General features: G+C 43.5%; 1 protein-coding gene across 14 annotated transcripts in view; it reads right to left on the minus strand.

Annotated features, from left to right (window-relative positions):
• dtnbp1b (dystrobrevin binding protein 1b) overlaps positions 1-15,195 on the minus strand; it is a 46,885-nt gene that overhangs the window by 7,234 nt on the left and 24,456 nt on the right. For 6 of the 14 annotated variants that reach the window (XM_061759699.1, XM_061759700.1, XM_061759697.1 and 3 more), the window contains 2 exons: positions 13,947-14,101; positions 10,866-13,049 (listed from right to left, as the gene is read on the minus strand). In XM_061759699.1, coding sequence (XP_061615683.1) covers positions 12,276-13,028 — 753 coding nt within the window. In that variant the 5' untranslated portion in view covers positions 13,029-13,049; positions 13,947-14,101 and the 3' untranslated portion in view covers positions 10,866-12,275. Of the gene's footprint in view, positions 1-4,182; positions 4,406-6,018; positions 6,113-8,581; positions 8,663-10,865; positions 13,050-13,946; positions 14,102-14,696; positions 15,171-15,195 lie in introns of those variants that run through there. The other 8 variants (XM_061759709.1, XM_061759706.1, XM_061759703.1 and 5 more) reach the window with 7 other exon arrangements.

The raw sequence follows: 15,195 nt of genomic DNA on the forward strand, positions 1-15,195 counted from the left end.
CCCAGAATCTCGTTCGGTCGAGGCCAACAATCGCAAACGATCCTCCCTGTGGGAAATACGGAGCTCTCTTCTCCCAGGTAGACTTGTTTGCTGCTAGCGGGCTAACATTTCAAGACCCAGACAGCGTTGACGTTGAGGACGGCCGCCGTTTTCTCCTGTTCGCCGGGTATTTTTAGCCGCTCGCTATAAGTGCTCAGGTTTGGGCCAAAAATATGCAAAAATGCATTTAAAATTATTACAAAAACAAAAATATTGGTAAATATTAGATGACAAATAGAAATATAGAACAAACATTCAAAAATATTATATATCTAAAAATATGAGAGAGCACAAAAGAAATTAAAAAAAATTTAAATTCTGAATAAAATGGATGAAAATAAAATGAAAAATATCACTCACTTCAGCCATATTTTGTTGCCCAAATATTATAAAAATTTTGTAAAATACTGTTTAAAATACCGAAACATGACATCAAACAAATGCGTAATACAAAAATAACAAATAAAAAACTGAATAAAAAAAGAAAAAAGAAACATCAGCGCCCCCCAGGCTGCCTTCTGCAGTTTCGCATCATCGTAACATTTGTGTCTAACGTCTTCTCGTAGAGTTTCGTCTTCTTTCTCAAAAATGCCGCCGCCGGAGTTACGCCGGAAAAGAAACGCGACGCGCGGTCGAGGAGAGCCGCAGTCGCCGATGCACTTTCCGCTGTTTATCGAACGGGTCAAACGCACAAATTCAAAATAAGAACACTTGAAAGGAGCCGCTGTAGGCCACAACTCACGCCCAGACACTCAGCTCGTCCCTCAGTCGAGATGTATCACTTGGACACACTCGACACCAATGTACTACTTTCCTTTTTCGACAAGGTTTTGTCTTGTCACCATCTTGCGGCGTCTTCCCCAGGAACGAATGTGAATCGGTGAACTGTGAACATGCTGAGGAATTACGGTACCGTATGCGAGATGCATTCAATGACCCCAGTCTGAACAAGAGGCGCCTCGGGGGGTTTATTTGCTCTCTGCACACGTGGCCTGAGTAAGGAGGCTTTAAGGACGGTAGGATACAAACACACACGCACGCACGCACACGCACACTGCTGCGGAGTTGTCACAGGAAGGAGACCGGAGTGTGTGGGGGGGGGGGCGGCGATATTGCGCCCGGCCGCCCGCCGTGGTGCAGCAGGCACGTGGAACGCTGCCTTTTGAAACCATCTGCCAGCGCAAATTGAGACGGGACGTGAAGTTCTTGTTCGGAGAGTGGGAGGACGCATCGGTGGGGTGAAAATATGCAAACGCACTGGCTGATGGATACGGTCGAATGACATATGGGTGAAGAATCCATCAATGCACGGATGGATGGATGGATGGAAGGATGCCTACAGAATGGGTGAATGGGTGAATGATTGATAGACGAATAAATGGACGGCCGATGGATGGAGGGATGCTAAACGGGGCATCGGATAATTAAGGCATGCTGGAATAATCATTTCGGCCGCTTGTATCGGGGATCCGACGAATGTGATCCGTGAAAACGATGGCCACTCGGCACCCTCGCCCCTGCCAAAGTTGAAGTGGGTCAAAGCCTTCAACATGAAAGCCCACCATTCACTTCAAATCACGCCTGTCATCGTCTTATCGTTAATTAGCTTAGCGTGGCGCCCGTGGACGTGACCGAGCGTTTTATCGAGGCGTCGCGCTCGCCGCGCATTCATTTCACACGCTCGCCGTTTTGTTAAGAGCAGCCCGACAGATTAAATCTAAAACAAGACCGTGATGACTTCCAAATGGCGGCCGACCGGGACACAAAAATAGATCCTTTCATCAACTATTTCATGTCTATTGATAGCATTGTTAGCGCTCTGAACATCTGGACGAAACGATAAGCGGGGGCCTAAGTTAGCAACATGCTAATTAGCCCATCGTGAAACGAGGTCACGTTCCATTTTCACTTGTCTTTTATTTGAAGAGCTGCGCGTGTCGGGTTCGAATGGAGGGCAGCGAGTCCGTCGGGTAATTTTCCGCCGAATCCTTTCAAAAAAACTTTTAATATTTAAATACTTAAAAACACATACAGTAATGACAGTTAAAACAATGTAGAGAAATTCTGCACTTTTATCCGCATTTTTGCATAAATTCAATGGATATTGTGCTGCTCCTTTTGGTGTGTCCACCTTGGCCACCAGGGGGCAGTAGGCTACAGACAAAGAACCAAAGAAGACGGTCACAACTGCTCAGTAAGCCACAGTATTATTCGTCGCTCTTCACAGAGGATAAAGAATGTATTAATAAGGCAAAACTACGTTATCAACAAATGCCAATTTTCCTCCATTTGATTTCCATTAGCACTGCTTTAGGCGCTAAACACTTGCTAGCCAGTGTACATAAAACCTACTTCCTGTTCACATTCCTCTATGTGCTGACTTGGTGAAGCAGCACGAGGCTCAAGGTTATTTTTGAACACCAAGTAACTATCAACAGCCGTATGTTTATGATCACGAGGCAGTTCGACGTTTAGCGTCAAGGTCGTGTACCGCATTGCTCGCATCCAAATTCTCCTCCTCCTCACCCAGAAATAAAACTAACTAACTAACTAACTATCGGGACAACTCTCTTTTTAATTGTATTTATTTTTTTTGTGTGGCTGCTGTCTGATCACATCATTACACTTTCACCCAGGCAAGAAGAAGCAAGGGATTGTGGGTAAATAAATAACACGATGGTGGCAGGAGGGGAAAGGGGATGAAAGCCTGGAGGATGAGAAGAGGTGACGTGGGGCGGGGGGGGGGGGGGGGGGGGGGGAGGGGCGGGGGTTGTTGCTGGCAATAATGGAAGCAATAAAAGGGCCATTCCATCAAGCCTACACCCCCCCCCTCTTCTCCTCCACTATGATCTTGTGCCATGCGTGCGTGTGTGTGTGTGTGTGAGAGATTCCTCAAAATGAGTCACATCATGTTATCAATCAGCCACTTTTCGGCACACAACTTCGTGTGTGCGCGCGTGTTGCTGAAGGCCGCAATGAAGCAGCTGGCTCACTCCCACCCACCCACACTCAGCAGTTGTTACGCTTTACAGCATTGTCATACTTGTCCACGCGCACGCACGTGCAATGACTCTCACTAGACTATTGTACTTTATAAAAGCGTTTCTTCAATTCAATGGACAGTGTGCTGCTCCTTCTGGTGTGCTCGCCATTGCCACCGGGTGGCAGTATAATACAGCTATAACGCACATTTAGACGGTCTCAGCTCCTCAGTAAGCTGCAGTAACATTAGCCGTTCTTCGTAGAGGATAAAGAATATACACGAGTATTATTGTTATATTGTCTGTCTACATGTGTTACACGTGTTGCTCCACCTTTTGTGTTCAAATATCCGTTGCTTAAAGTGTTATGTCGCGACACCAATGCCATTCGTTAGCCCGTCTATGGCATTTCCATTAGGTGTTAGCATTTGTCGCTCATGTTGTACTGAACAACCAAACCCATAAGTCCCATATGATCCATTTCCTACTCGATGGTTATGGAAACACACACAAAAAATTAAATCTGAAAAATTTACTATATGCCTTTAAAAAACGTATTTTTACCGCTTATATTCTGCGTCGCTTTTCCGTACAAACGGGAGCCAAGGTAGGAAGTCAAATAGCGAAAAAAACTAACCAAAACAAAACCAAAACAGAGTAAAACTACAACTACACCTCTAAAGACACCACGTAAGACATGCTCCTTTATTAGGCATGATGCTAATGCTAATTGCATTAGCTATGTTTGATTAAAACGTTTATGCGATTGAATATTTAAACATTCATAGTGTCCCGAGCAGCCGGACCCGATGTTGCAGTAGAGTCCACTTCCTGTTCTATGGTTACCATCATCAAAGTCATCTGCAATCACTGGCAAGACTTGTGCGGCGTTATCACACATACAAAAACAAGCCACTCCACGCTTTTCCACTTCCTGTTCTATGGTTATCATCACACTGGTTCTCTTTTAAGTGTCTCAGTGATTTTTTTTTTTTTGAGGGGGGGCATATATTTACACAATTTTACTACTTTTTAAGACTTGTTTGACTTTTGAGGTCCTGCCGTCCATTATAGCACGTCAGGTTCCCCCATATCCGCACTACCACCAACCGACCCCCCCACCACCAACAGACACACACACAAAAAAGGTAAGTTTGCTTACAAGAGTTCCTCTGGCTCCCCTCGGCTGCACTAGGCGAGGTGGACATCCTTGATGCGTATGTATTATTTTTTTCCCCCGCTTCCGAGACAAAACGGTCCTTCGCACCTTCAAAAAGAAGACGCTACACCAGCCCACCGCGCCTCCTCACGCTCGCTTCCTCGTTAGAGCGCAGCATTTTCCTGCTTTTTACGTCCGGGAGAGGAGACGCTGCGCCTGTGTCGAGCTGAGGCGAGGCGTACAGCGACGAGAGAGAGAGAGAGAGAGAGAGAGAGAGAGAGAGAGAGGATGTGAGTAGAGCTAGAAGGGAGGAGGAGTGTGCACAGGAGGAGGAAGCGCAGATGCTGATGTGTGTGTGACCTGTGAACGCCTCGCATCCTCCGAGGAGGTGAAAAGGTGCAAGCAGAACAGCAACGGGGTGCGTTCAGGAGGCGTGGGCAAAGTAGAAACTCCGCGTGTGATAATCCTCGTCATTAGCATGATGCAGAGGAGAGCATCAGGCGTCCTTCGCGTAAGGTTCCCCTCCTCCTCCCTGCCTGTCTTACTTTCGACCCATTTTGAGTGCGGCTGATGGGAAGCATTAAAGACTCATTTGCTCCCGCGGCGCATCGCTCATTGACGGCGGAAACGCACCGACGACGGCGAGTGCGAAATTGATGTGAAGGCGCACAAGTGCAATGACATCATTAACGCTGGGGACGGGGAACCTTGAGAAAGCCGTCCGGGTGCCAAACTGAAGTACAGCGGTGCCTCGAGATACGAACACTAGTGCACGACACTTCGTTTTATAATTGTCTGTTCGTATGAGCCAATATTATTTCTCATCTTTCATTATGATATTGCTAGATTTGAGAGATGATTGGACTCTTGCACTTGGGCTTTTTTTCTAACTGCATGTTAGCATAGGTTATTGTTAGCATCTTTCATGAGCTATTGATGGATTTGACAGATGTTTGAACCTAAACCACGATTGCACTACAGTTTTTTTCCAAGTGCACATTAGTATAAGTGAATGTCATGTAACATATTTTATTAAATATGGATAGATTTGAGAAATATTTGGACTTAGACCACTATTGCATCCAAGTTTTCTTTGTAACTGCATATTAGCATAAGTACATGTTATTACCATCTTTCATGATATTTGAAAGACGTTTGGACTTAGACCACTATATACTACCACTATAGCGCAAAACGTTTCATAATCGACACGACAAACTGATATTGACCGCCTAATCTTTATCATCCACTCAAAAGCTGAGCTTAACTCAAATCCAAAGCCATGCAACACTCCCATCTACTGGTGTCTGTTAGTCATTACAGTTACGTAGACGCTTGAATTTCACAGACAAGCTGGGCGAGAACGTCTTCTACGCCTACCTGTTAAAAACACACTTGACGGATATATACGTCGGTGGCAGTACACAGTTGGATTCCTGTTGACGAATAGAAACGTCCATGGCAGCGAATGAGTGAAAGATTAAATGTGAATGTTTTTAACTTAAAAGTTAAATACAAGTGAACTGTACTTGGGTGGTGATTCTTTCGCGTACAACACTTTGAGAATCACTGCTGTATACTTGGCAATTCCCAACACGTTTTTCCGCAGCGTCTCCCAAAAAGTGTGAAAAAGTGACAAAGCAGAGCTGAAGCTTGCAAACAGACGGCAGGCCTCGGCGGACGAAAGCAGGCGAGGCGAGCCGAGGGAGCTGTCAGATGAGAGGGATGTAAAAAAATAAATAAAAAATACCGTTCCCTAGGAAACGGACCATGTGCGTGAGGGTTTTATGTAATATTTGCGTGGATGCAAAGTCTCCGAGCCATGTGCAAACTTTTCACCTCTGTTGTGCGAGACGACAGCGCGAAGATGCGTGGCGACCACTCAGCCAGAAGTCTCTCATAGCTTTACTTTTCAAGTCTGCATGTACTGCATCTATGGGTGTGGAAATAAGCAAAAAAGCACACAAAATGTGAAGATTTATTCTCCATGATGAGAGTTGGGTGAGCGAGACTATTTTAATTTCATTTACTTTTTAAAAAAAATTTTAAAGTCTGGTGAGATTGAAGTTTTTATTTTCTTAAATACAATTTCATTAAACTGTATTAAACTGTGTTTTTAACTGTATTTTTAGATCACTCTTTAAATAATTTTTTTTTTTTTTTTTTACAAATTTGTACATTTTAATATAATCGTAATTGATTGACAGTTTTTTTAAATTCATTTTTTAATCATTGTTTTTACGAAAAGATTTCAATATAGTTCACGAATGGAATTGTATTTATTTTATTGAAATATTTTATCAATTTAGTGTCTTATTTTCTGTTTTTGATTACAAAAAACTATCAATATATTACAAAAAAATTATTTAAAACCTTTGAATTATTTTATCGTTAATTAAAAAAAAATCATTTCAATTTATAAATTACAAAATCCATACTTTTTTAAATAATACATTTTATTTGATGAATAAAAAAAAATGATGAATAGAAAATGTGGTGCTTAGTGCTTTTGTATTTGTATTGAAAGTGACTTAATGTGGTGCTACTTTGTGTGACTGAGTGCTTTGAGTGCCCGCGTGGGAAGACGGCATCCGTTATTTGAGTCGGGTCGGAGCAGGCCCACCCGGCGCCCAGCAGAACCTCCCACGAGCCCTTAACACAAATTGTCCAAGCAACACCCTCACATTGTTCCTCAGCTGTTCATTCCCATTGTGTCGACTTCTCTCGTTTTCCACGCTGACCAAAACTTGTTGCCTGGCAACGCGGCAAACTGGGACTGCATCAAACAACCAACACGCCGGCTGTCGGTAAACATGACAATGATTCCATTTTTTTTCTTCATGTTTCAATGTGTTTTAACCCTTGTTTGACCTCACGAAAAAGTCTGTCTCCCATCACTGTTAATAATTCACTATTTGGAAAAAATTAATTCGCCTCAGGGTGGAGTGTGAATGACGAGCGGTGCATTCACAGCCGCACATAAAGAAGAACACTTTGCACATAGAAAGAGATACTATGTATGCAGATAAACAGTACTATATACTGTATATGGCGACATCATGGTCGAGTCTGGTGAGAATGAAGATTTTAATCCAATTTAATTTGGAACTTGTGTCTAATGTTATTAAATACATTTTCATTAACTTTTTAGATATTTTGAGGAAATTTCAATATTTTTAACATTTTAATGAAAATTTGTAGTTTTTGCATATTTTTGAAATTATATTTATAGTCAATTAATTTGTAACTATTTTGCTATTTTAAAAAAAAAATCTTTTCATATTTAAAATAATAGTGATATTGATATAAGATTATTATTTCTTTAAAATATAATTAACTGAAATTTTGAAATATTATTTTATTTCATTTTCATATTTTTTACATCGCTGATGTGTTTGTATGAAATGTTCTTTATATTTTGTTTTATTTTTTAAAATATATTAATATTCAATTCCTACGTTAAATATTTGTATTATTTGTTTTATTAAATTAATATCAACCCTCCATTAAGTTTTACATTATATTATTAAAAGTCATAATTTTAACAAAAAATAGATTTTCTAAATATTTGTAAATTCACATTTTTAAAAGGCAATGTTTCCTATATATATATATAGAGAGAGAGAGAGAGAGAGAGAGAGAGAGAGAGCGAGAGAGAGATATCGATTGACATAGAATGTTTAAGATATTACAGTAATTTAATTAGATGCGTTTTTAATAAAACTAGATTTTAAAATATCATTGTTCTATATTTATACAAATTCAATTCGAATTTTTTTTTTATATTTAACACAGTACATTTTATTTGCAATAGTAAAGTGAACAGAGATCCTGTTTTGGTGAACAGGCCTTAAATAGATCACTGTCGCCATCTAGTGGCTGGCAGTTGCAATGCAAGATTAATTATTTTATTTTTTTTACCTCAAAGACATCTACAGACAACGTGATTTAGTTTTATTGGTTTGTCGTGTATTTTTTGCGATTTCATTATAGTTTAATTCATTTGAAAAGATTGACAAATCACATTGTTGACCCTTAATTCTGGCTAAAAATAGACCTAATTTCCCATTCCTCCTGTATGAAATGAAACATTTACCACCAGTGAGGGGCTGAGGCATGAATAAGAGATGCTACGGGAAACAAGGCCAAGATAAATTAAAGCTGTGCTTGTCAAAGGCCCTGGAATCACCCAAAAGGGCCCCTTCAAACCAAAATGGCTGACTTCCTGTTCAATTTTGCACATGGGTCCTTGAGACTTTTTCCTGTTATGATAAACATGTCTAACAAAATTTGTGTCGATCAGTGAAACTGGTTGCGAAGGCAGATTCCCCCCCCCCAAATTTTCCAGGTGGCGCCATTACGACTGCCAATAGGCACTAAAAAAAACATGTTTTGCTTTTACCATGCCCTCCCGTCTTGATCGGCCGTGCGTATTTCCTGCTCCATTTCTCCCGAATGCTCATCCAGTCGTGAACGTGGCTGCCTCGGAGGCAAAAGAAAAAAAAAAGGAAAAATAAAATCAATTTGAATGCATATGCAGACACAGCATGTCCACTTATCGCGGCATCTTCACTATTGTGCCAGCTAGCATGCGTACAATCTTAGATTTTTATCGTAGACTGTTTCATGGTCGTGAAGCAACTAAGTAATTGGGGTGTGTAAAAAAAAAAAAATAAAAGTTCGACAGAGGCGAGAGAATTTACCCATGAGCATTTGCACCTCAACCGACATGTCGAAGAAGTGCCGTTAGCCGGAAATGTGTCACTGACGACGACGCTAACGTGAGAGGGCACGCCAGAATTTTTTGTTTTAAATATATAACAAAAATGAAGTTATAATATTGTGTCAGAACAAAAGACAGCCGTAATATGATGAGAAAATTTGTAATATAAAAATAGTTTGACAGAAAAAAATTCTATTATTACGAGAAAACAAGTCACTAAGTTGCTTGAATAATGTCACAACATGACAAGAATAAAATCAAAATGATATGAGAATAAAGTTTTAATAATATTCTAAAATTGTTATATTGAAAGAATAAAGGTCACATTATGAGAAAAAACCAAAACATTAATGACAGCAGATACAGAGTGTTACGTGACCTGTCTATCGTTAATTAAATTGGAATATTAAGAGAAAGTCACACTATTGCGAGACAATTCTTTTTTTATATATATATAAGAGGGAAGTCATAACCTTATGAGAGAAAGAAGTACATATTATGAGAAGTGTTAATATAAACAGAAAGTCACATTTTTCCGAAATAATTATATGAGAATAAAGTCCAAATTGTCAGAATAAAGTCGTATTACAATAAAGTCATAATGTTGTGAGAATTATGTTTATACTTTTTGAAATTCTAATATTAAAAAAAATGTAACAAGTAATGGTGTCGGATTAATTAAAAAAAAAAAATAATTTAGTATTATAATCGTAAAAAAATTCAGACTTTTTTATCATCATTTTCTGGATTATTTTTGCAACTCTGACTAACAATGATACTATCCTAAAACTGCCCACATGCAAATGAGCTTTTTGGGGATGTTTATTCTGGAGCAACTGATCCAATCATCTCCAAATACTCATGTAGCTTTATGGATTGCATCAATAAAACCTCTAAGTGCCAAGCCACACGAGACTCTCGCGACTACTCAGTAGTGACTGCACATGAAAAGCAATGAGGAATTTGCTCATTTGTGGGTCGGCCAGCACACATTAGAAGGTATTAATGTGCTCCATTTAGCCGGATTTAAAAGACTCCTCACATTCGCTTATTCAAACGTCCAATTTCATTTCTCCGAATGTGCACAGCGCGCCAGATTAAAACGCGGCAGAAGCGGCGATGCGGCCTGGCGGAACTGTCAGTCAGCGACGAGGAAGTCATTAAAGACGCAAACGATTAGTCGGACTGAAGCGGGACAGACGATTGCTGCCTTTCGAGATAAAGCGCTCACTTCGCTCTTCGTCTGCGAGATGTTACTTTCCCTCACGTCCATCAAAGACGTCGCATGCATATTTCATTTAACACAATGAAACAATTTGGTTCTAGTCCATACGGAACATTTGTAGCTTCCGTGGTACTTTTTCTTCTCAGGGGCGGCGCTACGTGATGGCCAGGGGGGGCGGAAAAAGCCTGATAAGTGTTATTCCCCAGGAAAAAACAAAAGTCTTACGATAGTTAAAAAAAACAAAATCGGTTAAGTCTGGCAGTTTTGTGTATTTTCCATTCCATTTGTCCCGTACTTAAGCCATCCCGGTGTGGTGCCGAGTGGCTACGCAGGGTACGAAACAAGCCAGGCCTTGTCTGCCAAGACATTTGGCCTCGTGGCTCTCCCTCGTTATGTCACTTGATCTGCGGCGTCCTCATCACGGAACACAGAAGACATCACACAGACCGCCTACTATTTCTGTCATGATCACAGGAGCCGCTCCTGATTTTTGTGTCCAAAACAATGGATGGCATTGTTACGACTTCTTGTCCACCATCACGAGTGGAACTGCAGGAATCGTCTCTCACCCTCTGCTTCGTCCTTCAAACACGTCAACACCTATTCGCCACGAGCCAACAACAAATATTACAAACGGGAGAATTATTACCCTTGTCGTGGCACAATTTTTGTATTGGATCATATTAGGTTTGCGGAGGTGAGTGCAAGTCGAAAATAATGAGAACATTACGAACACAATTAAAGCCAGACAATTTTATTGATAAATCACATCGCGGTAACACTTCTCGCACACGGAGCCAGCCGTGTAGAAGATGTTCTTCGGGAGAGAGGCAAAAGGCGGAAAATTAAACATGAATTGTGCTTGGAGGCCATTCCGGAAATAGCAGCTCATAGAAGCATGTTTACAGGCTCGTCTCGCCGATTATTAGGTGAACTAAGAGGACACCACCACTACGGCCACATCTACAAGGCCTCGCGATAAGCCATCAAACATGATGGCGGACAAACAGCTGATTACCAGAGAGCCAAATGTCCTCCATCAGGTCCTTGGTCGACTGTGAATGCTACCGCTTAGTCTGGTCAAGCGAGTCTTCCCCTTCCTCGCCGGCATCTACCAGCACAGATGCTGAATCTGATGCTGACGTCTGGGGGCAGCCAGACGCTGGAACCTGGAACGTGGCAAGCCAGAACTCTTAAGGCCTGAATTGACCCGATCTTGGAGGCTGGTTGGTACCACCAAAAATTGTGCAGTTTCTCCAGTTCTGGATCTCTACCAGAGTCTTTTATGGACCCTTCTTCTACTTTCAGTTGCAAAGGTGTTCTACTTATTTGCCAGCGATTACCAGCTCAATATGCTGGCGGGAGTGTCTCTCAAAGTCTGTTTCTAGCCGGTCGACGAGTGTCTTACCTCTTCGTCTGCAAGAGTGACAGGCAAGGAGGGCATCGGCAAGCCAGACGCTGGGATAGGGAAAGTCAGAACTCCTCAGGCCGAAATACGCCTGACCTTAAAGGTTCGTTAGTAGCCAAAAACGCAGAAGGCAGAGTCCTCAGGTGTGGTTGAAAAATGCGGTTCTCAGGTTCCGAGAGAGACAAAAGCCCTGTGCTCGTTGGTTTGGGAAGCTTCCACTCGGCCAACCAGGGACTACCAGCTACGAGATAATTGGTCCACTAATCAACAGTTAAGGAGGCCATCAGAAAGCAATGCACGGAGACATGGCGAGCCAGATCCCCTGAGGCCTGAGTTACACCCGATATTGAAGGTTGGTTGTTGCCAAGAAAAAGTCTCCAGCTCCTCCAGTTTTGTCGCCACCAGAGTCCACGATTCATAAGCACGTTAATCCGTGGCTCTCTGATTCTGAGAGAGCCAAATGCCCCGCATCAAGCCCCGAGTAGGTTCAGATTGCTTCCACTCGGCCAAGTTGTGTGGTCCACCAGTTACTCGATAATTTGGTCCACTCGGACAGACAAGGGGGGGCCATCTGAAAGGTAGACACCGGAACATGGCGAGCCACAAATCCTGAGGCCTGACCAATCTTCAAGGTTGGTTGTTTTTGCCTCGCCACAGTCTTTTAACGAAAGTTTATGCACACACTCTGCCGTAAACTTGACACCATGACAGGATCAGCTCAGACGCGGTTGACAAACAGGTCAATCCGTGGTCCTCTGGTTCCGTGAGAACCAAACGCCCTCCGCCAGGTCCTCGGTCGTCTCGGAAAGTTTCCACTCGGCCCGAAAGCGGGAATCTTCCCCTCCCTCGCCGGCATCTACCAGCTCAATACGCAAGAATGTTTCTCTCTCCAGCAGCACAGATGCTAAGTCTGACGCTAGCCTGGTGCTCGGCAACGTCGGCGAGGACCGGGAGATCCCTCGAAAAGGGGCAGGGCCGCTTTTTGCCCCCTTGGTTGGGACGTCCTCTTTCTCCCGCATCACGTTTCTGTCACGCGAGGGCGACGGCCTCGAGGGGTTCTCATTGGCTGACGGCTGCTTGCCTGCCGATTGGGCCGCTAAGTTCTTGCCCGGCCTGTTGAGTGACAGACAAGGAGGCCATCTGAAAGCCAGGCACTGGGACATGGCAAGCCACAAGTCTCCAGGCCGGAGGACGCCTGATCTCAGAGGTCGGCTGCCCCCCAAAAAAGCATCGGGCTTCTCCAGTTCCTTTGCCGACTCCTCCTCTCCCTCTTCTTCTTGGGTGTCGTCATCATCGGACAGAAGTTGGGGGTCCTCCTCGAAGCTGAAAGAGGTGCTGAACCCCCGACTCCTCTTCATCACGCTCTGCGCCGCCGACGGCGCCTCCGAATCAGACGACGAGGATTCATCCGACGCGATAGCCGACAAACGAGCTTCGGAATCGCCTTCCCTGGGCCACGGATGCGAGGTTCCAGGCCTCAGGTCCTTCCTCATAGCCCCGTCGCTCCTCTTTCACTTTAGGATGGATGGAGGCGAAGAGTTGACGACAACGCCATGAAAACAACAGCAGGAGCAGCGGCGGCGACCGCTCTGCTCGCGTGTCACTTTCTGACATAATCTGCGCTCGCAGTGAGTGGGCAGCGATGATGCCATGGTTTCATCTGGCCACACACAAAAACAAACGCACACACTCCAAAGCGCACGCATGTGTTCACGCCACGCTGCAGTGGAGCGCAGTGACTTGCCTGCGAGGCAAGTGATGATGTCACATGGCATGATGTCACACATGGCCGCCGAGCAAAAGCCTGAATGGAAAATAGTCTGGTGAATTGAATCGACCTACATGTGCAAGAGAAGCAGTCTGACCGGATAAACATCCGCCATCTTACAAATGTTCTAACGTATCAAGTCATTTCCAGGTTTCGGATGTTCTTGCCTAGGTTTGGCGCAAGCTGTGTTTTCTCCAACAGTGAGTTTCTCAGATAAAAACTGGTCCCGTTTTGTCGTCTTCTCGGCATTAGAACAAAAAGCAGCGTTTTGCCTCGTCAACATACGAATGGAAGCTGCACTTTCGCACCTACGTTGTTTCGTCAGCATAAAAAGTAAGCAGCGTCTGCATGGATGCTGCGTGCGTGAACAAACAAGGGCAAGTTGCGCCCATACCCGGGTATTAGTTTCGTTCATCAGTGTAGTCTGTGCCATTTAACATGATGGCTCTCCACAAAGCTAATCTGGTTATATAACACCGTTGCAAGGCGATTGTATTATTTATTTATTTTTTTATTTTTTTTACTGAATCCTGCGTTTTGCGCGGTGGGTGGGGCGATGGGGGGATGGGGTCAGTCCAATGTCCGGCTTGGGATACATGGTGGGGATGCTGAGCTGTGTGCGCGTGTGTGTTTGATCACTCACCATCCTCGCGCTTCCGTTTAAGGACGTGGCAGCTGCACAGCCCCGCGTGTCGCTTGATTGCGCGCCTCCTTGCGTCACCGCAGGGCAAAAGTACGCTCGCCGCTGCCGTCGCCGCCAACGTCGTCGTCGTTTTCTTCGGCTCCGGATCGTCTTATCTAACGCAATAAGAGGGCCGCAGCTGATTAACAAAAACTTGGCTGCTAGCGTTAGCTTAATGGATAGCTTGATGTCAACTTGCTGGTCAATGAGTTGTCAGCAAGTTGACATTTCTTACAGTAATATCGCAGTTAAACATAGTTTGTAGGATATAAACAGACGTGACCTGTTTTTCCCCGGCATAAGAATTAAAGCAGGCTTTTATACCCTTGCCATGAGAATTAGCATTTTCTGGCATACGTTGTTTCCTTGGCATCAGAATTAGTGTTCAGTCCCCTCAACATAAGTATTAAAGCGGTGTTTTCACGCCTACGTCGTCTCCTTGGCATAACAGTTAAGCAGTGTTTTTCTCTCTCTCCTCGGCATAACAATTAAAGCAGTGTCCTCCCCCATATAGCTCCTCAGATTAAAGCAGCGTGTTGCCTCCTCGCCATCAGAATTAAAGCTGCACTTTGTCGCATATGTTGTCTCCTCTGCATAAGATTTAAAGCAGCGTCTTCTTGCATTTGTTGTCCCTTCAGCAAAAGCATTAAAGCAGGGCTTTCTCGCAAACATTGTCTCCTCGCCATAAGAATTAAAGCAGCGTCTTCTCACGTTGTTTCCTCGGTGTTGAAGCAGCTGGTGTTCATGCTTGCGTTTTAATGAACATCCTAGCACAGGTTTGATGATCATTCCAAAAAATAGGTAACACGAGCAACACGTTAGCAGTCAACCTTCCATTTGTAGTTTTAGTGCCCCTATTTCCTCATTTTAATAGTTTGAGGAACACTGAAGTAAACGTCTGCTGACCCAACTAAATGTGAACTCTTCGAATTGATCGTGGTTGGTGATGCCCTTCAGACAATGACGTTAATAACATTAAAATTGCTTTTGTTGAAATTTCCCTGGACTTGGACGCCGCACGTGAAGCCATGACGTCATTAAACTTTCAGAACATCACGTCAAAAAAAGTCGCCCCGTACGGCGAGGCGACCTATTTCGCGTTCCCGTTGCTATTTCTGGACTATGTTCCCATATATAATTCAAATAAACATTGTAAAGCCGTATACAAGCCATTAAACCTCCTCTTCCTCTCGACTAGTTTGCTAAACTG

This window comes from Phyllopteryx taeniolatus, chromosome 21 (assembly GCF_024500385.1).
Source record: "Phyllopteryx taeniolatus isolate TA_2022b chromosome 21, UOR_Ptae_1.2, whole genome shotgun sequence".
NCBI lineage: Eukaryota > Metazoa > Chordata > Actinopteri > Syngnathiformes > Syngnathidae > Phyllopteryx > Phyllopteryx taeniolatus.